Here is a 25,666-nt window from a genome sequence, read left to right on the forward strand (position 1 = left end):
TGGAAGGCATCATGGCATATGATATTCTGAAAGGCAAAAGATCTAGGAATAAGACTGAAAATTATATACCCAGAACAACTGAGCATAATTCTCCAGAAGTTGATATTTAACAAAATAGCAGATTTCCAAGCTTTCCTGACCAAAAAACCAGAGTGGAAAAGAAAATTTAATGAGCAAATTCAATACTCAAGAGAATTATAAAAAGGTAATGTGAAAACTTAAGGGTTTCAGTAAAGTTTAATTGAGTATATTCATACCTGGGAAAGTAATAATTGGAATACCTAAGATGTCTATGATACACGAGATTCTTAAGGTACTTAAGATACTCAAGCTATCTAAAGTACTTAAGAACTTTATCACTACTAGGGCAATGAGAAGGAATATTCATAGAAAGAAGGGCTGCTATGAAAAAAATCAAGGGATAGGAAAGAGGAAAACATGGAGAGAAGAAAAAAGGAGAACTAGAAGGAGATAAACTATCTTTCATAAAGATTAAGTAAGAGTCAATATAGTAGAGGAGAAGATGGTGGGAGGTGGGGGGTGGTGGCAACTTTTGAACCTTAATCTCATTGGGATTAGCTCAGAGTGGGAATAATGCCCATACTCTGTCATCCAGAGAAACCTACCTTACCCAAAAGGGAAGCAGGAGGGAAGGGAGAATAAGAGAAGGGGTAGCCAAAAAGGAGGGTGAATTGGACAGAGGCAGTGGTTGGAATTTAAACATCTGTAAACAGTGAAAGGCTGAAAGTAGAGGAAGAGGAGGTTAAACAGGGAAAATAATATTGAGGGGAAACATATGATTAGTGATAATAACTGAATACAAAATGGGATGAATTCACCCATAAAACAGAAAAGGATAGCAGACTGGATTAAACATCAGAATCTCATAATATGCTGTCTACAAAGCATAAAGCAGGGAGACACACAGAGTAAAAGTGAGGGGCTAGAGCATAATCTACCATACCTCAGCTTAAGTAGAAAAATAAAAGCAGGGGTAGCAATCATGATCCCAGACAAAACAAAAGTAAAAACTGATCTAGTCAAAAGAGATAAGGAAGGAAATTATATCTTGATAAAAGACACCAAACAATGCAACAGTATCAATACTAAACATATTTGCACCAAATGGCATAGCATCCAAATTCCTAAAGGAGAAGTTACATGAGTTACAAGAGGAAATAGATAATAAAACATCACTAGTGGGGGAAAATGATAATGAGGAGAAAGCATATCAAAATTTATAAGATGCAGCTGAGGGGGAAATTTATATCTCTAAATGCTTACATCAGTAAAATAAAGAGCAGATCAGTGAATTGGGGATGCAACTAAAAAACTAGAAAAACTACAAGTGTAAAACCCCTGTTCAAAGACCAAATTGGAAATCATGAAAATCAAAGGAGAGATTAATAAAATTGAAAGTAAAAAAGCCATTGAACTAATAAATAAGACAAAGAGCTCATTTTATGAAAAAAATAAACCATTGCTTAACTTGATTTTTAAAAAAGAAAGAAAAGAACCAAATTAGCAATATCAAAAATGAAGAGTAAAATCACAATCAATGAAGAAAATCTTAAAACAATTATTAGAAGTTATTTTGCCCAACTATATGCCAATAATTCTGACAATGTAAGTGAAAGAGAAATTTTACAAAAAATATAAAATATACTCAGATTAACAAAAGAGAAAATAGAATAAACACCCCATCACAGAAAAAGAAATTGAACAAACCATCAAAGAATTCTCCGAGAAAAGGCCCTAGAACCAGACAAATTTACAAGTGAATTCTAAAGAGTTGTTAACTCCAATACTACTTTAGCTATTTGGAAAAATGGGGAAAGAAATAATCCTTCCAATTCCTTTTATGACATAAATGTGGTACTAATATCTAAACCAGGAAGAACTAAAACAGAGAAAGAAAACTGCAGACCAATTTCCCTAATGAACTTTGATGTAAAAATCTTAAATAAAATACTAGCACACGGATTATGTATTAGGGAAACTATAAACATAATGAACCATATCAATAATAAAACCAACAGAAAGTATATGATTATCTTTAAATTGATGCAAAAAAAAGTTTTTGGTAAAATACAACACTCCTTATAAAAACAGTAGAAAACATTGGAATAGAAGGAGCATTCCCTAAATCGATAAATGGCATTTGTCTAAAACCATCAGTAAGTACATCTTCAAAGTGGATAAACTAGAACCTCTCCCAATAAGATCAGTGGTGAAGCAGGGATGCCCATTATCACCACTACTGTTTAATATTGTACTAGAAATGCTAACCATAGCAATAAGAACAGAAAAAAATTTAATTAGGATAGACAGTGAGGAAACAAAGTTATCACTCTTTGCACATGAAGAACCCCAGAAAATCAACCAAAAAATTAACAAATAATTAACAACTTTAATAAAGTTGCAAGATATAAAATAAGCCCACATAAACTATCAGCATTTCTATTTACCACCAACAAAGCCCAGCAGTAAGAGATAGAAAAAGAAAATCCATTCAGAATAACTATAGACAATGCAAAATACCTGAGGGTATACTTACCAAGGCAAACCCTGCAACTATATGAACAAAATTACAAAATATTTTTCATACAAATAAATTCAGACCTAAACAATTGGAAGAACATTAATTGCTCATGGATAGGCTGAGCCAGTTTAATAAAAATGACAATCCTATATAAATTAATTTGCCTATTCATGCTACACTAATCAAACTACTCAAAAAGTATTTCATAGAACCAGAAAAAATAATTTGAAAATTCATCTGAAAGAATAAAAGGTCAAGAATAACAAGGGAATTAATGGAAAAAAACATTAAGGAAGGAGGCCTAGCAGTACCAGATCTCAAACTGTGCTATAAAGTAGTAATTGTCAAAACAATCTGTTACTGGCTAAGAAATAGAGAAGTAGATCAGTGGAATAAGTTAGGTAATCAACACACAGTAGTCAACAACAATAACAACCTAGTGTTGGATAAATCCAAAGACTTAAGTTTTTGGGATAAGAACTCACTCTTTAACAAAAATTGCTGTGAAAACTAGCAAACAGTATGACAAAAACTAGGTATAGGGGGCAGCTGGGTGGCTCAGTGAATAGAGAGCCAGGCATAGAGGGAGGTCCTAGGTTCAGATCTGGCCTCAGACACTTCCTAGCTGTGTGACTCTGGGCAAGTCACTTAACCCCCATTGTCTAGCCCTTACCACTCTTCTCTCTTGGAGCCAATACTCAGTATTGACTCCAAGACGGAAGGTAAGGGTTTTTAAAAACAAACAAACAAACAAAACTATATAAACCAACAACTCACACCATATACTTGATTTAGAAATAAAGGATGACACCATAAACAAATTAGAGAACACAGAAAAAATTACCTATAAGAACCATGAATAAAGGAAGAATTTTTGACCAAACAGGACATATAGAACATTGTGGAAAATGAAATTAATAATTTTGATTACATTAAATTAAAAATTTTCTGAACAAATAAAACAATGCAACTAAGATTAGAAGAAAAACAACAAATCGGGGTTGGGGGGGTTGTAGTAAGTGTCTTTGACAAAGGCCTAATCTCTCAAATATATAGAGAACTGAGTCAAGTTTATAAGAGTACAAACATTCCCCAGTTGTTAAATGGTCAAAGAATGTGAATAGGCAGTTCTTAAGAGGAAGAGAGTAAAACTATAATCATATGAAAAAATGCTCCAAATTACTATTGACTAAAGAAATACCAGTTCAAACAAGTCTGAAATATTATCTCATACCTATCAGATTGACTAATGCAGCCAAAAAGAAAAATGATAAATGTTGGAGGAAATATGGGGAAATTGAGACACTAATATCCTTTTTTTTTTCAATTTTGCTTAAATTTTTATTTTTAAGTAGGGAAAAAATCACATAATTTAACCCAATTTAGTTGCAAGTTCCTTAGCTTTTGCTTTTTCCAGCTTGGCAATACGAGCCACCGATTTGGGACCCAGGACATTGCCACCCCAGTGGCGACGGATCTCATCATATCTGTCATTGTAATTAGTTTTGATGGCCTCTACCAGCTTAGCCAGGGCTCCCTTATCTTCCGGGTTAACCTGTGTGAAGGCAATGCTTGTGCAAGTCTTTCTGTGAACCAGTCGACCCAATCTGGCTTTACCTTTGATAATACAGTAAGGAACCCCCATTTTTCGGCACAAGGCAGGTAGGAAAACCACAAGCTCAATGGGATCCACATCATGTGCAATCACTACCAACTGTGCTTTCTTGTTTTCTACCAGGGTAGTAACAGTGTTAACACCTGCTCTGAGGACAGGTGGTCTCTTAGTAGGGGCATCCCCCTTGCCTGCAGCTTTTTGTTCAGCCCGAGCCAGCAGCCTTTGCTTCTTTTCTTGCTTTGTCTCAGGCCTGTATTTGTGAGCCAGTTTAAGCAGCTGAGTAGCTGTCTGACGGTCCAAAGCCTGGGTAAATTGGTTGATTGCTGGTGGCACCTTCAATCGCTTATTAAGGATAGACCTTTGACGCTGCAGTCTAATGTATCGAGGCCATTTCACAAAGCGGGTGAGATCCCTTTTGGGCTGGATATCCTGACCAATGCCAAAATTCTTGGGACGCTTTTCAAACAAAGGATTGACCACTTTCTTGGCCTCTTGCTTTTTTACAACGGCAGGGGCCGGGGCCACCTTCTTCCCCTTGGCCTTCTTTCCCTTGGGCATCTTGGCTGGCAGAACGAGAAAAACTAATATACTTTTGGTGAAACTGTGAACTGATATAACCATTCCAAAGAGCAATATGGAACCATGCCCAAAGAGCCTTAAAATTACATGTGCCCTTTGACCCAGAAATACTACTACTGGGTTTGCATCCCAAAGAGATCAGAGATAAGGGAAAAGGACCTACCTCTATAAAAATATTTTTAGTGGTGATTTCTGTGGTGGCAAAGAATTGGAAACTAAGGAAGTGTCCATCAACTGGAGAATGGCTGAACAAGTTGGTGGTATATGGTTGTAATAGAATACTATTGTACCATAAGAAATGATGAATAGGATGAGTTCAGAAAAACCTGAAAAGATTTATATGAATTGTTTCAAAGTGAAGAGAGCAGAATCAGGAGAACAGCATGTACAGTAACATATATTGTATGATGATCAGCTATGGAGGACTAAACTTTCAAAGTGAAGAGAGCAGAATCAGGAGAACAGCATGTACAGTAACATATATTGTATGATGATCAGCTGTGGAGGACTAAACTATTGTCATCAATGCAAGATTCCAAGATAACCCCAAAAGATTCATGATGAAAAAGAAGGAGATGTTGGAGTCTGATTACAGTTCAGAACATGCCATTTTCTACTTTATTTCCTTCATGAGTTTCTTCTGTTGTATGTGTGATGTATGTCTTCTGTCATGGCATGAGCTATATGGAAATATATATACATGCATGTATTTCATGAAAACACTGGTATAACCTATTAGACTATTTGCTATAGAGGAGGGAGGGTAAGAGAGAATCCGGATTGTAAAATGTTAGAAAACAATTGTTCAAAATTGTTTTTACATATAATTGAAAGAAAAATATAAAAAGAGAAAAAAATAGCTTTTTTAGTCTGGGCAACTCACTTAATCTTTCTCAACTTCAGTTTCTTCATCTGTAAAATTGAGATATTAGTAATTACCACATTATTATGAAGATCAAATGAGAGTATTTGTAAAGTGTTTTGTAAACCTTAAAGTACTATGTAAATGTTAGCTTCTATTATTGTTGCTGTTATTATTATATTAATTGCAGTAATACTGGGTGGCCCACTGGAAGGAATTCAAGTACTGAGGAATCACAGTGAGGGCTAACAGCTACTACATTAAAGCAGCAGAGAGCTTAGAATATGATTTTCCAGAAGGCAAAAGATCTGGATTTACAATAACAAATAACTTATCCTAGCAAAACTGAATACAACCTTAGAGGAGGAATGCTAAACATTCTTCATGAAAAGACCAGAGGAGAATATTTGACTTGCACAAGAGATAGGAGAAACATAAAAGGGTAAACATGAGTGAGTAATCAATCATAAGGGACTAAACAAGAATAAACTATATATCTATATGGAAAGATAATACATGTATCTTCTCAAAATTCTATTATTGTCAAAGGTTATAGAGGGAACCTAATTAGAGATTCTGGGAGTAATTCTGTTACGTTTTGATAATCTTATAAGAAGAATGGAAAGGAAAGGGAAGAGGATTATATTGTGGGAGGTAGGGAGAGGAAGAATAGGAAAAATGATCTTACATAAATGGCGTATCTAAATAGAAGTCTGTATAAGGAATAAGAGGGATTGGGCAACATTTGAACCTCACTTATCAGAAATGTCTAAAGGAACAAAGGATACACATACACATACAGTTGAGTATAGGAATATATTTCACCCAACATAGAAATGGGACAAAAGAGGTTGAGAAAGGAGAATAAAAGAGAGAGTAAAATATGGAAGGGATTCGTCAGAAACAAACTAATCCCTTTAAAAGGGGTTGTGAAATAAAGAGAAGGAAAAGTCTAAGAAAATAGGGTAGAGGGAGACACACAATTTAACAATTATAACTCTGTATGTGAATGGGATGAACTCACCCATAAAATGGAATAGGATAGCAGAATAATTTAGAAACCAGAAAATAACATGTTGTTTACAAGAAACAACACAGAAAGATAGAGAGTTAAATAAGTAACTAGATAAAAAAAAAAAAAAACAGGTGTAGTAATTATGATCTCAGAAAAAAAAAAAACCAGCAACAAAAATTGGCCTAATTTAATGACATAAACTGGGAAACTACATTTTGCTGAAACATACCAGAGGTAGTAAATTAAGATTAATATCATAGCATCTAAATTCTTAAAGGAAAAGTTAAATGAGTTACAGGGAGATATGGGCAGTAAAATTTAATATTATAGGACTTTAATTTACCTCTTTCAGAGCTAGATAAATCTAAAATTTTTTAAATGAAGGATCTGAAGAAAATTTTAGAGAAAATAAATATGATAGATCTCTGCAATATATTGACTAGAAATAGAAAAGTTTATCTGTTCTTAGGTATGCATAGCACCTTCACAAAAATTGACCCACATATTAGGATATAAAAACCTCACCAAAAAATAAGAATGCAGAAATATTAAATGCATCTTTTGTCAACCATAGCAATGAAATTATATATTTCAATAAATTTTTAAGATTAAAATTAATTGGAAACTGCATAACTTAATGCTAAAGAATGGGTGAGAAAAAGAACAAACCACAAACAATCATTCATTTCATCAGAGATAATGATGATAGTGAGTCAATATGCTAAAAATATTTGGAATGCAGGCAAAGCAATAGTTAGGAGAAATGTTATGCCTCTCCTTTCATCAAATGAGCAAGAAAGTAAAGAAAACTAGAAAACTAACAAATTAAAACCTTTCAACTAAACATCAAAGTAGAAACCCTGAAAATCAAAAAAGTAACAAAATTAAAACAAAAAAATAAATAAAACTTAAATGTCGGGGGCAGCTGGGTAGCTCAGTGGAGTGAGAGTCAGGCCTAGAGACAGGAGGTCCTAGGTTCAAACCTGGCCTCAGCCACTTCCCAGCTGTGTGACCCTGGGCAAGTCACTTGACCCCCATTGCCCACCCTTACCAATCTTCCACCTATGAGACAATACACCGAAGTATAAGGGTTTAAAAAAAAAAATTAAATGTTTTTAAAACCAATAAAATATATGTTATTAGTTGACTTAAAAAGAAAAAAATTACTAGTATCAAAAGTTTAATTCACAACTAATGAAAAAAGAAATAAATGAAATCATTAGGGCCTGGTTTGCCCAAATATATGACAATAAAATTGACAATCTAAATGTAAATGGATGATTACTTGCAAATATATAAATTACCTAGGTTAACAGAGCAGGAAATGGAATACTTAAACAGCTCTGTTTTAGAAAAAGAAATGGAACTTGCCCAAAATGAATTCCCTAAGGAAAAAAACCCCAGGATCAAATGGATGTATAAGCAAATTCTATTAAGCATCTAAAGAACAACTGATTTTAATACCACATATATTGTTTGAAAAAAATAAGAAAAGGATTCTAACAAATACCTTCTATGACATAAATGTGATCTTAAGAACAAAACCAGAGAGAATCAAACAGAGGAAACGACAAACTCTGGACCACTATCCTAATAAATATCAAAATGCAAAATATTTAAGTAAAATATTAGCAAAAAGTCTACAGCAAAATATAATGAACATTATATACTGTGCCCATTCTGGATTCATCCCAGGAATACCGGGCTGGTTCAATATTTGGAAAACTAATTTTTTTTATTGTTGTGTCTGACTCTTCATGACCTTTAAAATTTTTTTTTAATTTTAAAATACTTTTCCATGTTTACATGATTCATTTTCTTTTCTTCCCCACTCCCAGAGCCAAGAAGCAATTCCAGTGGGTTGTACAAATGTTATCACTTGATACCTATTTCCATATTATTCATTTTTGTTATAAAGAAATTTTTTCAAGCCAAAATCCCAGATCATATACCCATATATGCATGTGATAAGTGATGTCATATGTTTTTCTTTTGCATTTCTACTCTCATAATTCTCTCAATGTAGATAGCATTCTTTCCCATAAGTCCTTCAGGAGTGTCCTGGCTTGTTGCATTGCTACTAGTAGTCAAATCCATTACATGGGATTGTTCTACAATGTTTCATTTTCTGTGTACAATGTTCTCCTGGTTAACCTAGCCCTGGATCCCTTGCTTCACATCACTGTCTATAAAGTAAATAATTCAGGCAATGCCAATAATGAAAGAAAAGGAGCTTTTACAATCCTGTTCAAAGCTGTTTTCTTCTGCCTATATGTCTGTCTGACATGGAAATGATTATCTTTGTCACACTATAATATTCTCTGAGCCCAGAAGTACATTTCAAACATCTCCATATTCCCCATAGCAGGGCCCAACAACATCCTGCACATAGTCGGTACTCAACTAATAATTGTTGACTGATTGGCTGGGCTTCTAACAGTCAAAGTCTGTCCTATACATATAATCCATTGAACAGTCAAGCTAACTATGGATTCCCCCAAAAAAGGTAGAATTAAGGCCCCCCCTTATTAGCATATAGCCATAAATCTGATTAAAGCCAAGTGGTATGGAGCTCAAATACTGGTAAATCTTACTAAAATGGAAAAGCTTTTAATATAGGCTTGATGATAGTCAGTCTATCATCAGACAAACAGCCTAACTATCAGCAGAGGTTTGCTTGATGAGTTAAAAAAAATTTTTTGATCATAACTTAAACAACTACCTGCTGTGGCACAAGATGACCATCTCTATAGCAGTAGAGAGAATAGCCACATAGAAATAATAGATCCTTAAGTTATTTAAGTGAGCATTCATCTAGATATAACAGTATAACAAAAAAGAATTATTCTGACAGTTGCTAGCATAAGATCATAGGATCATTGAGCCTTTTCTCATCCACTCTCTTCATTTACAAATAAAGAAACTGATCCAAAGGGATAAAACGGCTTCCTCAAACAAACATGTAATAACAATAATAGTCATAATATTTGACTTTTATATAGCACCTTATTTGCAAAATACTTTGTTTATATTATCTTATTTGATTCTCATAAACCTGTGAAGGAAGTACTATTATAATCCCTGTTTTACAGATAAGGAAACTGAAGTAGAGAAAAGTTAAGTCAAAGTTAAGTCAGTTTTCTAAGGCCATGTTGTTAGGGTCTTAGGAAGGATTTTAATCGAGCTTTTTGATTCTAAGTTTAGTATTCTATCCCATTATGCCATACTGCTTCTTAGAATACTCAATTCTTGGTTTATATCTTATTCATAAATTATTGCCAGTCTTCACTGGTAGAGGGATTTTCCTACCTCTGATACAATGGAAAGGCTACCTAAGACAAAAAGAGTACTTAGCATTTGCTTAGCCCCACCTAAATGGGATTGTCTAGGATTGTCATTTACCTTAGGGTCCATTATTCAGTCTGAAACTGCTAACCTGAGATTCCCTTTAGGGTGGATTCTCATGGGAACAGGGAACCAATACAAGCTTCAGAGTCTCCAGCTTCTCAACAAGTCCTAAAACTTGGGGTTCATCAGATCTTACTAGGCTAGGCTACAAGTTTGGGGTTTCTAGATTCCATGTTGACATAGGTTTCATATGAGTTGCTGTGTGACATTTTAAAAAGAAGCTCATGAATACTTGTCACAAATTCTCCAGATCTAGCCAATCTTTCAACCTTGGCTCAGATATTTTTAACAAAGTCTATTACTGCCATAATTCCAAAATGTGGCAGAGGAGCCAAGAAAAAAAATACAAACTTCTGTACTGCTGATGAAAACCTTTTGTGTCTAAAACATCACCAAGAATATAGATCATTCTGGTGGAATGGTAGAGTAAGCCAAAGAGTTAGAAATATTAAAAAAAACAATAACCATGTAGGGGTTACAAAGTCCCCTGGGAAAACCTTCCCTCCTCCTGGATGAAATTATAACCCATCACAGGGTAACTAAACCCCTTGGGAAACATCTCTCCCCTGGTATGAGACTGTAACAGCCATAAAAGGCATGTCTTTATATGTCCCATCCATTGCAATGTGGAGGCTAGGATTGCAATAGTGAAAATCACTTTTGATGTCTCATCCATTACATTTTTATAAATGCAGAGGTGAGGAATACAACAGTGCTATTGCACTTCACTTCAACTACTAAATGGACCCTTACTGCTTGTTAGATCAATAAAAGGTAGTGGTGCTGCTGGATATCTGAAAATCACTTCTAAAGACCCTTTAAAATCAATTTAAATTCTTAGGTCATTAAATTCTCCAAAGGTTGTATATAGGTTGTAACCAGTTTGATGGAGTCCATCCATCATCATCTATGTGACAATTAACAAAAGCAAAAAGGGAGAAACGGCTGTTAAGGCAACATGTGATTTTGATGGATCTGGTGACAAACCCAGCATCCATAAGAACCTATGGTTTTGCCACAGAAAAGGGTTTGTCCAACTTGTTTATGAACTTTTATAATGGTATTTTCTCTAGTCTAGTCATAGGGGGAGGTACAAATAAAGACAGTGTAATAGAACATATAGCTAATGGCCAAAACACAGTAGCTGAAAATGACTTAGGGTAACAGAAGATCTTAGATTAGATTAATATGTGAATTTAAAAAACAAAATTAAATCTTAAAACAATCAGCAAATACAGTATATGTGACAGGATGTCAGTAATCAATCCAAGAGTACTTTTCTCCAATTCTGATAGTTACATTACAGAGACTTCTTCACTATCTGGAGGGGAACAAACTGAAATAGTTAACATCAATAAAGCAATGGAATCTGAAAAGGCTTAAAATTCACCTCCAAACTCTTTAAGGTTCCTTCCCCTCCCAAGTATCATCATCCATCTAGATTCCTTTGGTCACAGCTTTGGGGTTCCCCATACCTGCACTGAGCATAGTATGGATGAACCCCATATTGGATGTGTTGCAGAGACTGGGCAGGCCAAAATGGCAAGAGGGTGTAGGGAGATGAATCTCCCCTCTGAATCTCGAGATTACTCAAGCTATCAACTGCAAGGTATCCAATCAGTACACCCATGAACGGTAATAAGAAAAGACATCATAAAACTGCAGTGCACTGCTCTTTCATAGAGTGGGCCATGCTTGCAATTCTACTTCTGTCAGTAGGTGGTGCCACCCTATCATAAAGTTAAAGAGTTAACTAAAGTTAAGAGGTTTCCTTCCCCTCCCCACTAGGGTTAAAAATGCCAGGGGCCATGTGACACCTCAGTCCGCACCCCCACAGCCAGGAGCATGGAAGCTCCCCTGGGTTAGTCAGGCTGGGATTGAGGTGGATAGCATGGATTGGCTGCTCCACGCTGTATTCCACTGCTGAAAAGCAGCCAGTACGGGCTTTGAGACCCACCTTAGGGGAGGGGATTTATACCTCACCCTCTGTGCAGAAAAAACAAGTTGGTTCTAAATGGCTCTCGAACCCTCAGGCAATTGGGCACTCTGTGGGAAATAGCTTATCCTTTTTGGCCAGGAGCCCCAGGATGGGGTAGCCTGTGAAAAATGGGAGGAAAAAAGGCATGGCAAAAAGCAGCTTATCAGCAGGAGCAAAATTTATCTGCTCCCTATCCTTTACTCAAAGGCTTTCTTTAAAAAATTCAAGGATTCTATCTTCCATAGTGGCTCGCCAAAAATGTAAGATTAAAATTAATATCCAATAACTCTAAGTATTATATTTTATAAGATTTATTAATAATCACTTGAAGTAGAGGAAATAAAAAGAACAAAAGTAAAAGCCTGAGTAAAGAGAAGTTTTCCCGACCCCATTAGCAGGAGAAGAGCAAGAGAGGGCGGGGTTATAGAAACTTTATCTCCAAAATTTAAGTAATGTAAGGACGAAAGTGGGATTCTGGGAAATGGAGTCCTGGGGCACAAAATTCTAATTACACAACAAACATGGAAGAGAATTTGTACAAATGCTCAGAGGCAGATGATAGAGTATTGAGATGGGGGAGCAGGTATTAGTCCAATTTAGGTAGAATGTAGAGTAAACAAATTCAGGGAGTAGAGAAGTCTAGAAAGGTTGTGAAGGGCACCAAGTACCAGACTGAAGGGTTTGTATTTTTATCCTAGTATCAGTAAGGGATGCTGCTCAAGATTTTTGAGCAAGGGATTGGCGCTGTCAGACCTGTATCTTGTAAAGAAGAAAGATTATAAATAGCAGACTGTTAACAGTAAAGCAGGCCAAAGGTGATAATGCTTTACCTAGGGGGCTGTGTGCATTGAAAGAGGGGGAGAGGTATAAGAAATGTACTATTTAGGGAGACCTGATGAGATTTGGAAACTTATTATATCTAGAGGGTGAGAGGCAGAAGAGTCAAGAACAATTCCAAGATGACCATCCAAGAGCCTGGATGGCTGGTATCTACCTACAATGAAAGAAACAGAGACATCAAGAAAGAGACTGAGGGACAGTTTAGGAGGAAAGAGAACAGAATTCTGTTTATCTTTCTAGAAACCAGCCTAAATTTCTGCATTTCAGCCCCAGCCTCCCCAGCACCCTAGGCTCTAAAGTCTAATAGGGCATTTTGAGATTGAGGTGCCAACAGAAAAGGTTTAAGAGGTCCAGCCTTCAGCCAATGATGCAGAATCATCATTTTGGAGAAAATAAGGATTGTATATGTAGATTTGGAAGTCATCTCCATACGGATATTTACTTGAGCCCACTAGAATAGAGGAGGTCGGCAAGGAAAGGTGTAGAGGAGATGGTGCAGAAATCCAGTGTGATCTGATGTTTCTATGTCATATACGTGTTATACAACTTTCTTAGGAAAATCTGCTCATTGCCACAAAATTTGGGAACTTTTGCATTTTCCAAAGGCCAGGAGGCTGCACTCTCGGGGCTTCTTTTCATTGCTCCATACTCGTGGCTGAGCAATGCTAGGAGACATGAGCCAGTGTGGATGGATCATCTCTCTTCTTCCCTCTCCCTCCTTGTGGGCGCCTGCTGTGTGCACATGCGTGTGCATGCGTGTGTGTACACGTGCATGCGCAGGAACTCCTGCAGAGGCCGGTGTAACCTTTCTAAGGGCACTAACACTTTCTTTCACAGATCTCATGGAACAAACTTGCTTTTTTTTCTTCCCTCTTTGTCTTTCCCTCCCCCAGCTGATAATAGGACTAAAAAGAAAGTGGCCCATCGGGAAAGGAAGCAGGATTTCTCTGCCTTCAAGCAGACAGACAGTGAGATGAAGGTTAAAATATCACCACAGCTGCTCCTGGCAATGCACCGTTTCCTAGCAACAGGCAAGTGCCTCTTATCACTGTTTGGAATCACTTGTTTCTCAGCGGCCAGGACAGGGTGGGCTGCGGGGGGCGCTGGGACCTGGGGTGACAAATAATGCCACTTTTGTGTTTTGTTTTGTTTTGTTTTTCTTTTTAAACTCTCTCCTCTCCTGTGTTCAGTGTCGGCATGAACCCTCTGAGACATTTACCAGGGGTGGACCAGTAACTTTAAATTGGTCTGAAAGGTAAGGATGAACGTTAGTGCTGCCACCCTGCATGTACAGTTCATCAGGTTAACTGCTCGCAAATAAACCCCACGGTAGAGGCTGCTTTTGCGGAGTAGGAAACCAAGTCATGAGACCTGGACATCATCTGCTCTATTTGATTTAGGCAGTTGACCAATTTGCCTTTATTCAGCTTGCCTGGGAAGAACTGTGGATGCCAGTGGTAAAGTAACACAGATAACCTTACCGATTTGTAAAGCAGATAGATTTTCAAAATTGAATCTTTGCCTCAACTAGTTTGAATGAAAACAAGAATATCAAGTCTTTTACATGGATTTCTCGATGGCCTCTTCAAAATAAATTGGTAAATTGAATCTGTTTCCGGTAGGCATATAATCACGTTACCCAATCCACCAACATAGCTGGCACTGACTGATGCAGAGGGGTCAAGGTTGAATACACCAAAAAGACCATTTCCATGCTCCCTCTGTGGCCCCTTAGGGGAAGGGTGAGCTCTGTTTATCTAGCAAGATGATTGGGAGGAAATCTGGAACTGCCCAGCGACTCTTTCGAAGACTCTCCATCCACGCCATTCCTTTCTGCAGCACACAATGTGCTGGAAAATATTTTGAAAAGAAGAAAAATGGGATTCACAATTTTTGTTTGAAATTTTCATACATATTCTTTTGCTTTAAGAAAAGAACAAACATCAAGCTTAACTCGTCATTGTTCTTCATTTGAAATTCTGGTAACATTGTTCTCTGCCATCTAGGAACCATTATTCAGAACTAAAGCAAATAAAGTCCTTCTTTTACCTGGCTTTTAGGTTGTCCTGTAGGCCTGGTCAAATGCAGCCCTGAGAAGTTAGCCATTGGTATTCTAATCATTTGTAATGAAACTACATTTTTCTCAATTGCAATAACAACTGTGATTTTTTTTAAAAAATCACAAGTTGAATGCATATTAGACTGTGATTAGATCTTCTTTGTGAAATTCTAAATCTCTACATTTGCTTTTATTTCTAGTTATGTCAAAAGAAGGAGGAATTGTGAAAATGAGATTCTGACAGGAATTTTGTGCTTATGTGGTTGTGTGAAAAAGTGAGGAAGAGAGAGAAAGGTGAAGAAAAGTAGAAAGGAGAGGGGAGAAGAAGAGGAGAAAAAAGAGGGAGAAGAAAGGAGGGAAAGAGGAGAGGGAAGGAGAGATAGATGAAGGAAAGGGGGAAAGAGGGAGGGAGGGAAGAGAGAATGTGTGTGTGTGTGTGTGTGTGTGTGTGTGTGTGTGTGTGTGTGTGAGAGAGAGAGAGAGAGAGAGAGAGAGAGAGAGAGAGAGAGAGAGAGAGAGAGAGAGAGAGAGAGAGAGACTAATCCTATATTTTTAGGTACCTCCTGTCCTTGGATTTGACCTATACTTTTCTAGGTCGTTGTCTGACAAGCTGTGTTATGGCTCAGAAAAAAAGCATGCTGGAGGTTAGGGAAGCTGCTTCTGTTTTTTCTCTAACTGGGAAGTCAGGTGCTTTCCATGAAAATAAAAATGAGTGAATGAGAGTGGTAAAGAGGAATGAAAATGAAATATAAGAGAATTCAGTTTTTTCTGATTCTCCTAGGACCTAGGTGATCCAGCCCCTAGTGGAGTTACATGCAGAAGTTTCATTAACATATAATGCATCACTTTGCATCCATAATCTCTTTTTATTCACTTTAGAATTAATTGATACTATTCTTTTCCATATATTCAAAATGTAATATCAAGTTGTGTTTATATCTGTAGAAGTAGAAGCATTTAGCCCGTCCCAGATGTCAGAGAAGATCCTTCTAAGGCTGCTAAAACATCCCAATGTCATCCAGGAGCTGAAGTATGATGAGAAGAACAAGAAAGCCCCAGAATACTACCTCTACCAGCGAAACAAACCTGTAGACTACTTCGTTCTCATTTTGCAGGTCAGAAGAATAATTTTAATAAACAATTTCTCATTTGGGCACCCTTCTTTCCTTCCATCTGATTGAGCCTTTTAAGCATGCTTACACTAAAGGAACAAGAGCCAAAGTTCTCATGTCCTATTTCATATGATCTTAGCTATGGGAAGCTCCAAGTGACATCCCCTATTTTCATTTCTGTGTTCTTATCTGCAGATAGTGCTAGTAAAAAATAATGTCAATAACTACTTTTAGATCTTTGACTAGAATTCTTTTAGTAATTATAGAAAGTATTAAGACAAAAAAAGAATATTTAGTATGATTGAACTTGAAGAGTTTCAGGAGGTGTGAACTCAACGAATCCAAATCACAGTTTGACCAGAATGGATAAAAGCTAGTTGGTATATATTCCCTAGCGCTATTTGCTGAAACTGGGTAGGAGTCTGGTTTTCCTGGGTTCCAAAAAAGATCCTATTGTCTTTCTTCTTATCTCTACCATGCATCCCATAATTTTCCAGATTTTTCCTTGGTGGTTCCTAGACACTGACAAACTCCTACCTTCCTTAGCTTTGAAAATATAATGGCATTATCCTAGTCTCACTGTAACATTATCTGTCCTAGTATTATAAAATTTGGCTAAAGTGGAGGGTCTTAAAGCCCATAATTGACTTGGTGGCATTCTAGTATACAGAAAAACCTAGTGGGAGAATAGACACTTAGCCCAGAGCAGCATTTGAATGGATATTCTGGATAAGTAACCTTTTGAACCTGTCTCCACCCAACTGATTTGAGCTATTTCTGCAACTTTTTAATATCTTACAAGTTTTCTGTGCAGTTTACTGTCTGAACGTGGCTTCCTAATTTTTGGGCCATGTTTTGTTCCATTCTAGAGCAGAGCTGAGAAAATAGAGAGTGAGGAATGGGCACTAATCATCTTGAATAAGCAGGAATGGTTTATTTGAAAATAACTCTCAAATAAACTTTTTCTGCTGGCTAGGAAAACTAGAATTGTGTCATGTGTGACCCTCTGGATGAGCAAGGCCTGAGTGATTCTTAAAAATGCATCAAAAACTTAACTGCAATTTTCAGAAAGCTTTTCCATGATGCCTCAGCTTGATGGATCTCTAACTCAGTAGTTTGATAGATACGCCACAGCCACACAGACCTGGTTCACCCCTGAATTCTGATTTTATTTTTTTTCTTTGGAGATACTAAGTTTCAAACTCTGGCAACCTTAGGGGATTCTGTTATGTTAACTATAGAGAGAGCAAAGTAAACATTAATTTGCCAGGCAGGGTAATGAATACTACTTTGAATTAGAGAGAAAATATGAATGATATAAAAGCCATTTACTCTTTAGAAAGAGGTCTTTAGTTTTGTGAATTTCTGTAGTTATATCTCTCCTTTACATGTAATCTGATATCATGGAACTCTCTATGTCCTGAGTATAGTCCCTATTGACTTGGCCTTGTTTATTTGATTTGATTTTTTGGTCTGGATTTATTTTATTGTTAAATTAAATTTGATTTTTTTTTAATTCTGTACTTCAAAAAAGGCCCATTTCCAAATACACAGCAGAACACAAAAAGAGAATTGTGTGTAAAACTGTGAATTTCTATGTCCTACAATTTGCCTTAAAGAAAAAAATATAATAATTCTACACGTTACTTTCAGAACTATCCTGTTTATACTTCTTTTTCTTCCTTTCTGGGCATTTTGAAAATGTTTCAGTAGACCTCTTTTTTGGCACCATTCCCATCTTCCCCTCCAAATAAAAACTGAGAGGGGGCAAAAAAACCTCTTGTAAGAAATAATCATAGTCAAGAAAAACTAACCCACACAGTGACTGTGTCCAAAAATGTATAACTCTTTTTTATACCTTGAGTCCACTAGCTTTCTGTCAGTGATTTACTTGCTTTATAATGTATCTCCTGAAGACAAGATGTCATTGCATTGATTAGAGTTCTTTACAGTTTCAAAGTATTTTTTATTATTATAATGTTGTTATCCTTGTATAAACTACATCTCCTACATCTGTTCACTTCATTCTATATCAGCTTATATTACCCAGGATTCTCTGCAGTCATCTCTTTTGTAATTTCTTATGGCACCATAATATTCCATTACATTCAAGCGATTCAGCTTTCTTCAATTGATGAGTCCCCTCTTAGATTCTAGTTCTTTGCTTCCCCCCCCCCCCTTTAGAAGCAAGTAGTGAGTTTTTCTTGTGGTTGTTCTATTCCCAGTATCACCCTTTCTCTTCCCCCTGATCTCCCATCCCTGTTTGTGTCCCTTTTGAGTTTGATGTGTTTCTATACCAAACTATGTCTGTTCAACCTTTTTTTGTAATGACTCAGATAAGAGTTCATCTGATAACCCATTCTGTCTGCCCCTTCATCCATATTTATATACCCTTCTTACGTATCCCAATTGTGAGAAATAGTGTGTCACCCTCTTTTTCCTCCTTTCTAACATGTGTATTCCTTTTATACTCTTTTTTTCTTCCCCCCCCCCAATAACCTAAGATTTACAGTTGTAGGGTAGAAAATTCCTCCGCCAATGTAGCTTGACAACTTTTCTTTAACAGTCCTGGAGGAGACACTAATTGGTTAAGTGTCTTACTTGTCTGTGTTCTCAGAGGATGGAGACAGGATTTAAAGCTCAGTCTTCCTAGGTCTAAGACCAGAACTCTGTCCACTATATAATGAAATTCTTATATAGTAGGCATGTTTTCAGATCTCTGTCTACTTAGTAATTTGACCAGTTAATAAATATATTATTCTTTTAGTAAAATATTTTATATTTTATATGAGTACTTATACTTGAAAACCTTTATGTTAAGCAATCTTAAAAAATTTATCCTGTTTTTCAGATTTGTATTGATAATGCAATAGGATTTATAATATGGGCACATTATTGGTTAAGAGAGTTTCCTAGCAATGAGTACTAAGCTGGTGCTGGCTAGAAAATGATAGAATTGGGTGATCTTAGCTCTTTCAAGATAGCCAACTATGGGGGCACCTGGGTAGCTCAGTGGATTGAGAGCCAGGCCTAGAGATGAGGGGGTCCTAGGTTCAAATCTGACCTCGGACACTTCCTAGCTGGGTGACCCTGGGCAAGTCACTTAACCCTCATTGCCTTGCCCTTACCACTCTTCTGCCTTAGAACATAGTATATATACAAAGCCAACTGCATGAAGCACCTGTAAAGTACTAGAAATTACTTCCTAGAACATTTATTGATTTCTGGAACCAAAATGGCAGAATGGAAGGAAGCAGTACAGTGAGCTTCCTCCCCCAAAAAAGTAAAAACAGAAAACACAATAAATTATCTCCTTCAAACAGATCTAGAAAACCCATCAGACCAAATCCTAATGAGAACATCCAAGATAAAATTATAATGAGAAATTGAGAGCCAGGCCTAGCAATGGGAGGTCCTAGGTTCAAATCCAGCCTCAGTCCTTCCCCTAGGCAAGCTGCTTGACCTCCATTGCCTATCCCTTTCTACTCTTCTGCCTTGGAACCAGTACACAGTCCTGATTCCAAGATGGAAGGTAAGGGTTTTAAAAAAAATTATAATGAGTCATTTTTTCCAGCCTAGATTCACATAGGGTGAAAGACCAAATGATCTGTGAACATGAGGGAAGTACCATGTGAAGAACATTCCAATACAGAGAGAGGCTATTTGCCTGAACAATCAGAGGTCCCAGAACCTTCCCAGGGTATCTCCAGACCCATGCCAAAGCACTTTTAAGGCACCTGTGCCAACTGGCAGCTTAGTTGCCCATTACCCAGTTCCATATCACAAGTGTTGTGGGTGGCATTCTCAGCTGGGGAAACCAAAAGTAATGCATCAAGAAAGGAGCAGGTCCAGAAGCAAGCAAAAGCAATGAGTCTCTCAAGCCAGTGGAGGAAGAACCAGGGTAAGAGTGTCTCAGACCAAAGGGGAGCCTGAGCTTCCCAACTGCCTGACTGACATTGGCTGAGTCCAATAGCTGTCTACTATTTCTCAGACTCAAACCCAGCACAGGAACTTGCAGAGCTTCTATAAGAGGGGCAGTAATGAAACTTTGCCCTGAATCAGTGCCAGACAAATAGTAGGCACTATATAAATGTTAGTCATAATTATTATAATTACTACCAAAAGCTTGCAGGCCATCAGCCTGAACTGGCAATGAGATCGTAGAACAACAAACATTCAGTACCTTTAGAAAGAAGAATCAGGACCATCCAAGACCTTTCCTTCAGAAGTACATAGAACCCGAAACTAACATTAAGACTGAAGTGAAGAAATAATTTGGAAGAATGAACAAACAAAAAACAAAAAGAATCCCACCATAAAAAAATGTTATGGTGACAGGGATGCTCAACATACAAACCTAGAAGAGAATGACTTCAAAATATCTACAAGAAAAGCTTCAAAGTCAAAAACACCTTGACCTCAAAGTTCAACTAGAATTCTTGGAAGAGATGAAGAATTTTTTTAAGTTCAAAAATGTTTTCATCAATGAAATGAGAGGGAAAATTTGAAAGAGAAATAAGAGCTGTGGAAGATTAAACAAATAAATATAAAGTATCTAATAGCAAAAGCAACTAATCTAGAAAACAGATGTAGGAGAAAAAGCTTAAAACAAGTTGAACTTTCTGAATGCTGTAACCAAACAAAGAACTTAGACATCATATTTCAAGAAATCTTCAAAGAAAACTGCCTAGATCTGTCAGAACCAAAGGGCAAAGTAGAAATAGAACTAATCCACCAGTAACCTCCTGAAAGCAACTCCAAAATGAAAAATCCCAAGAACATTCTGACCAAATTCCAGAACTTCCAGGTCAAAGGGGAAAAATACTACAAGTAACCAGAAAGAATTCATTACTTAAGAGCACAGTCAGGATCACACAGGATTTTAGCAGTCATCAGTATCTAGGAGTGGGGAAATTAGAATACCATATGATAGAAGGTAAAGGATATAGACTTACAGCCAAGAATAACTTATGTAGCAAAACTAAGTATAGTCCTAAAAGGGGGGTGGGAGGTGGGAATGAATTTTTAATGAAATAGAGACTTCCAACATTCCTGATGAAAAAACTTTAAAATTGAAACACAGGAGAACATAAAAATGTAAACCTAGTTGAACAGCAATAAAGGACTAAACAAGAATAAACTTCTCACACAGGGAGGTAATGCATATGTTCCTCACTGAAGCCTATCATCATCAGGTTCAGAGAGAGTTAAATTGGACTGAAGACCTAGGAGTGGTTCTGCTGTGTCTTGATGATCTTGAGAGAAAAATGGAAAGAAAGGAGGAAAGGAAGACACTCTGTGGGGGGAAGGGAAAAGAAGATTAGGGGAAATTATTCTCTCTAATGAGGATATGAAAATAGATAGTTATACAAGCAAGGAAGGGAGTGGACGACACTTGAAATTCATTCTCATCTGAATTGGTCAAAGAAGGAATACACATACAGTTGTGTCTACATCTTACTCAGTGTGGAAACAGGGAAGGGGGGATTAGGAGGGTGGTTTAAGGGACGGATAAGTCAGAAGGAAAACAAATTCTAAGGATGTGCAAAAATATAGCTCTATGGCAAAAAGTGGGTCTGTCAGCTGGGGAATGGGCAAGTAGGTTATGGTAAATAAGTGTGTTGGATATGATTGTGCTGTAAGAAATGAAAAGGAGAAGGTTTAAGAAAACCCGTGAAGATAACAGTTATGCACACTGATGGAGAATGAAGTGACTAGAACTGGGAGAACAGCTTAGGCAATGATATCAATCAGGTCAAGACAAACAACTCTGAAAGAACAAGCGGCTCTCTTCTTTGCAGTGACCTCAGGACTAACGGGGAAACGTGTTCCGAACCTGCAGATACAAGTGTGAGTGTGGGGGAAGCAGCATTTATATAGTGCTTCTACATGGTGGGTACGAAGCACTTTACAAATGTTATCTCGTTCGATGCTCCCAACAATCCTCTTGAAGTAGGTGCTATTATTATCCCCATTTTACAGCTGGGGAAACTGAGACAAATAAGGGTTATATTACTTGCTCAGGGTCACACAGCCAGTGAGTGTCTAAAGCCAGATTTGAACTTGGATCTTCTTAGCTCCAGGCTTTGGCACTCCACTTACTGTGCCACTTACCTGCCTTCTCTCCAGGTGGAACATTTTCTTTGCTTCACTATACATTGCAGCATTTTTATCTAGCCTTCAATGGAGGCGCTTGGAGATACAGGGAGAAAAGATGAATTTCTGCTGGTTTTAAAAAATGTAATTAAAATAAATTACTTTCTGAATATTCTCGTAGAAAGTTAGTTTAGCTTATACTGGACTCACAGAGTAGGGCTACAGGTTGTTTCTAATCTAAGCATTTGATAGCCTTCACTGGCCCAGCACTCACTAAATAGCTAAGAAGTACACTACGTGAAACAAAATTGGAAACCAGCTCACAACCCAAACATTAGTGACACAGAGTTAGACAACAACTCATACTGTCTAAGGAATATCTTTTCTTTAATAATGGCATAATCCCAGCTGTGGCATATTGACCCTCTGACCTCTCCTTTTGCACGGCTGTCTCCCTGCCCTCCTTTTCCTAACCCTGGCTTCCCGTAAACAATTTTAAAACTTCAAACTAATAAGCAGGACAGTGCCCTTCTGAGCACCGAATCAAAAGGTTTGTGTTTTTATCTATGTTGATGAATTTTAAGAGACTTAATATGGGATATAGCCAGTATATATTATTATAGGCTAAATGCAAATGTTTACAGTGAGGAAGAAATAGCCAGTTCACTAATTAGGTTTAATTTTTTACTTCTAAACTCAAGGCTAATTGTTTATAACCTTTGGCCTTAGTCACAGGAATTTCCATATGAAAATATTTGCTGACCCTGGGTCCTTGGAGTAAGATATACATTTATAATACATTTTAAAAATTCAAACTCAATTTCAATTTTTTATGAATTTAAGTAAAAAGAAAAGTTCCTCAATTAATTGACTTTGGGAATAGAAGTATAAAAAGAAACTAGACTTATTAATTTAATGAGTTCTCCCTGACAGAGAGACAATGATATTGTTTATAAACAAGAGGAAAAAGGAGAAACCTATCAGCAAGGGCCACAGATGGGTTTGATTAGTTTCTTTTCACTATAAAATGTGTTAGCGGAAAACAACAAATTTTCTTACCAGAATTATAGTTTCTTCCTTGCAGGTTTGCAGTTATCTACAAATAACACCAAGTTTTCTTCATTGTAAGTTCTCAATTCTCTGCCCACACACCCACTTTGGTGGGTTGGGACATGGACCTCAAATAGCATCGTACCTATAGATGTAGGTTTTCTCCTTTAGCACCATCTGAGAAAGTACAAACATTAAAGGGGTTAAGAAGAGATGGGTTCCCAGGGGAAGTGGCCTGCACATACAGCAAGAGAGAAAGGACGAGCCATTCCGGTGATGCAGGGGTGCTTAGAAAGTGTTAGAGGCCATTAGGACTCCAGTACCTGGGATGTAGAGGAGGAAATGGCTACATTTACAGAAAAGTGTCTGCAGTGTTGTTAGGGAATGCTACTGTAGGTTTATCACAGTTAGACAATCTCACTTTAACAGCTATCACCACCTGGTCCAGCGCGGAGCTGTCTAAGACATGAATCCCCACTACATCATCCTCAAATGGGGGCAAGGGGTAGCCTGCGATACCTCTGGATGCAGTCCATTCCACTCTCAGACAGCTTGAAAGATTACCAGGACTTCCCTTTGAGGTGAAGCTCCCAACAGTATTTTATATTTGTGAGTGTCATTAATAAATAGTGTTTATCATTTATTATGAAGCCTTTCCCACAGTACTCTTACCTAGATATTATTATTTATTGATCTCTTAAAAGAAAACCTCTAACAACCTTATAATCATGTCTTGCAGTTTTTATCCAACTGAGATCATGGATCCTTTGGAGCATTGACATCTGAATAGTAGACTGACTTGTCTATAGTTTGGCAGGATCTATCTTCCTACCAATTTAAAAAATCAGGTTATTGTCCCATGTCTAATTATATTGCTTTCCTCCAGTTTTTCAACATTCCTCAAAGATAACAAATAGTGCATTACTCTGGTATAGAATTCATCTGAGCCAGATGACTTGAACTCATTAAGATAGCTATCACCTTTCTCCTTATATCTTATACACTGTTAACAATTTTTGTTTTCAGATTGAACATCATTTTTAAAAGAGAAAAAATAGCAGTTAAGTTCTGATTTTACTCCTGTCATTTTTAATATAATCCCATTCATACCAAATAGCAGGCTTATCTCTTTGGAGTTAACTTTCTCAATGATCTTAATTTTTAAAAGATTTTTGTGGCTTTAATAGTTTTTTATAATCTTTAACTCATTCAGGATTTAAACATCCTAAGCACTATTTTTACAATTCCATTCAACTCATTTATTCATACTATTATGTACCATTCTATATTCCATTATACTCACAGATTTGTTCTATCATGTGCCATTATATGCTCTATCAGTCTTTTTAAAACCCAAGTTTAAAAAACAAAACTGAACAGTCTGTAATAACTAAGCTTGACTCTGGAGAAGGGTTGAAAAACAGACTTCCCTCCATTCTTTGCCCAGGGAGTGGATCATGTATATATTCTCAGATACAATTAATGTATTAATTTTTCTAAACTGTAGTAGCTCTCACAGTGTTTGTGTGTGTGTGTGTGTGTGTGTGTGTGTGTGTGTGAGATATTCAGAAAGGAAGGTCATATAAAACAAAACATTTAAATAAAAGTTAAAATCTGAGTTTATCAGAAAGTTCCCCATGTAATTACGTGGATCTTCTTAGATAGATATACTGTGATCCATTAGTGAGATGTAAAAGAAGCTTCAGAGAAGCAGCAGCAGTAGTAGTAGTAGTAATAGCATTTATATAGGACTTTTAAGATTTGCAAAGTATGCCTGTTATCTCATTTAATTCTCACAACAGTCTTGTGAGGTAGGTATTAGTATTATCCCCTTTTTACATATGAAGAAAACTGTGGTAGACAGAGGTGAGGTAGCCTAAATTCTCAGAGTAACACAGCTAATAAATGTATAAGTGAAATTTGTATTACTGTCTTCATTATTCCAAGTCTGGCTCTATCCACTACACCACCTAGCTGCCCTTTTAGATGTGGTAATATAGAGAAGACCATGTGCTTTAACCATGAAAACCCTAAGGGAGCATGGAAGAAGGGATCAGAGCAACATCTGTCCTCTCCCCCAAAAAACCCCACAACAAAACAAAAACAAACAAACAAACAAAACTGAGGCAGTGTTAACCCCTCTAAAACAGAACCAGAATGAAAGACTATAGTGGGATGAAGAATAGGTAACAAATACAATCAGGGTTCTCGTCAGAGATCCTCATACCCAGAGGTCTTTGAATAATAGGAACAGAGATTTTTCCATAAACGTGTGATAGATTATTCCCAGGACTTGGCACATTCAAGCATTTCTAAAAATGGGATAGAGTAAGGAGAAGAAGCAAGGTACTGAGTTGGAGAAGGTATATGACTAAGACTAATATGTCCTTTTACTCAAAAGATCAATCTAGTTTGCGTGACACCTACCCTTTTTATTCTATACTAGAATTGCTCATGGTATAGTTTATTGTGCCATCTTCCCTTTTAGTCTGAGGCCATGGGATCATTCT

At 36.9% G+C, this 25,666-nt stretch overlaps 2 protein-coding genes across 4 annotated transcripts in view; one reads left to right on the forward strand and one right to left on the reverse strand.

Annotated features, from left to right (window-relative positions):
• The window catches only part of CNNM2 (cyclin and CBS domain divalent metal cation transport mediator 2), a 174,869-nt gene that overhangs the window by 134,681 nt on the left and 14,522 nt on the right, over positions 1–25,666 (forward strand). For all 3 annotated transcript variants that reach the window (XM_044665529.1, XM_044665530.1, XM_044665531.1), the window contains exons 3-4: positions 13,733–13,870; positions 15,844–16,013. In XM_044665529.1, the coding sequence (XP_044521464.1) occupies positions 13,733–13,870; positions 15,844–16,013 (308 nt within the window). The remainder of the gene's footprint in view (positions 1–13,732; positions 13,871–15,843; positions 16,014–25,666) is intronic.
• On the reverse strand, positions 3,906–4,751 carry LOC123238148 (60S ribosomal protein L7a-like). The gene has a single exon (XM_044665532.1). It carries the CDS (start codon positions 4,713–4,715, stop codon positions 3,915–3,917), a length of 801 nt encoding a protein of 266 aa, XP_044521467.1. The 5' UTR covers positions 4,716–4,751; the 3' UTR covers positions 3,906–3,914.

The sequence above is a fragment of the Gracilinanus agilis genome, chromosome 2 (assembly GCF_016433145.1).
Source record: "Gracilinanus agilis isolate LMUSP501 chromosome 2, AgileGrace, whole genome shotgun sequence".
In the NCBI taxonomy this organism is placed as follows: domain Eukaryota; kingdom Metazoa; phylum Chordata; class Mammalia; order Didelphimorphia; family Didelphidae; genus Gracilinanus; species Gracilinanus agilis.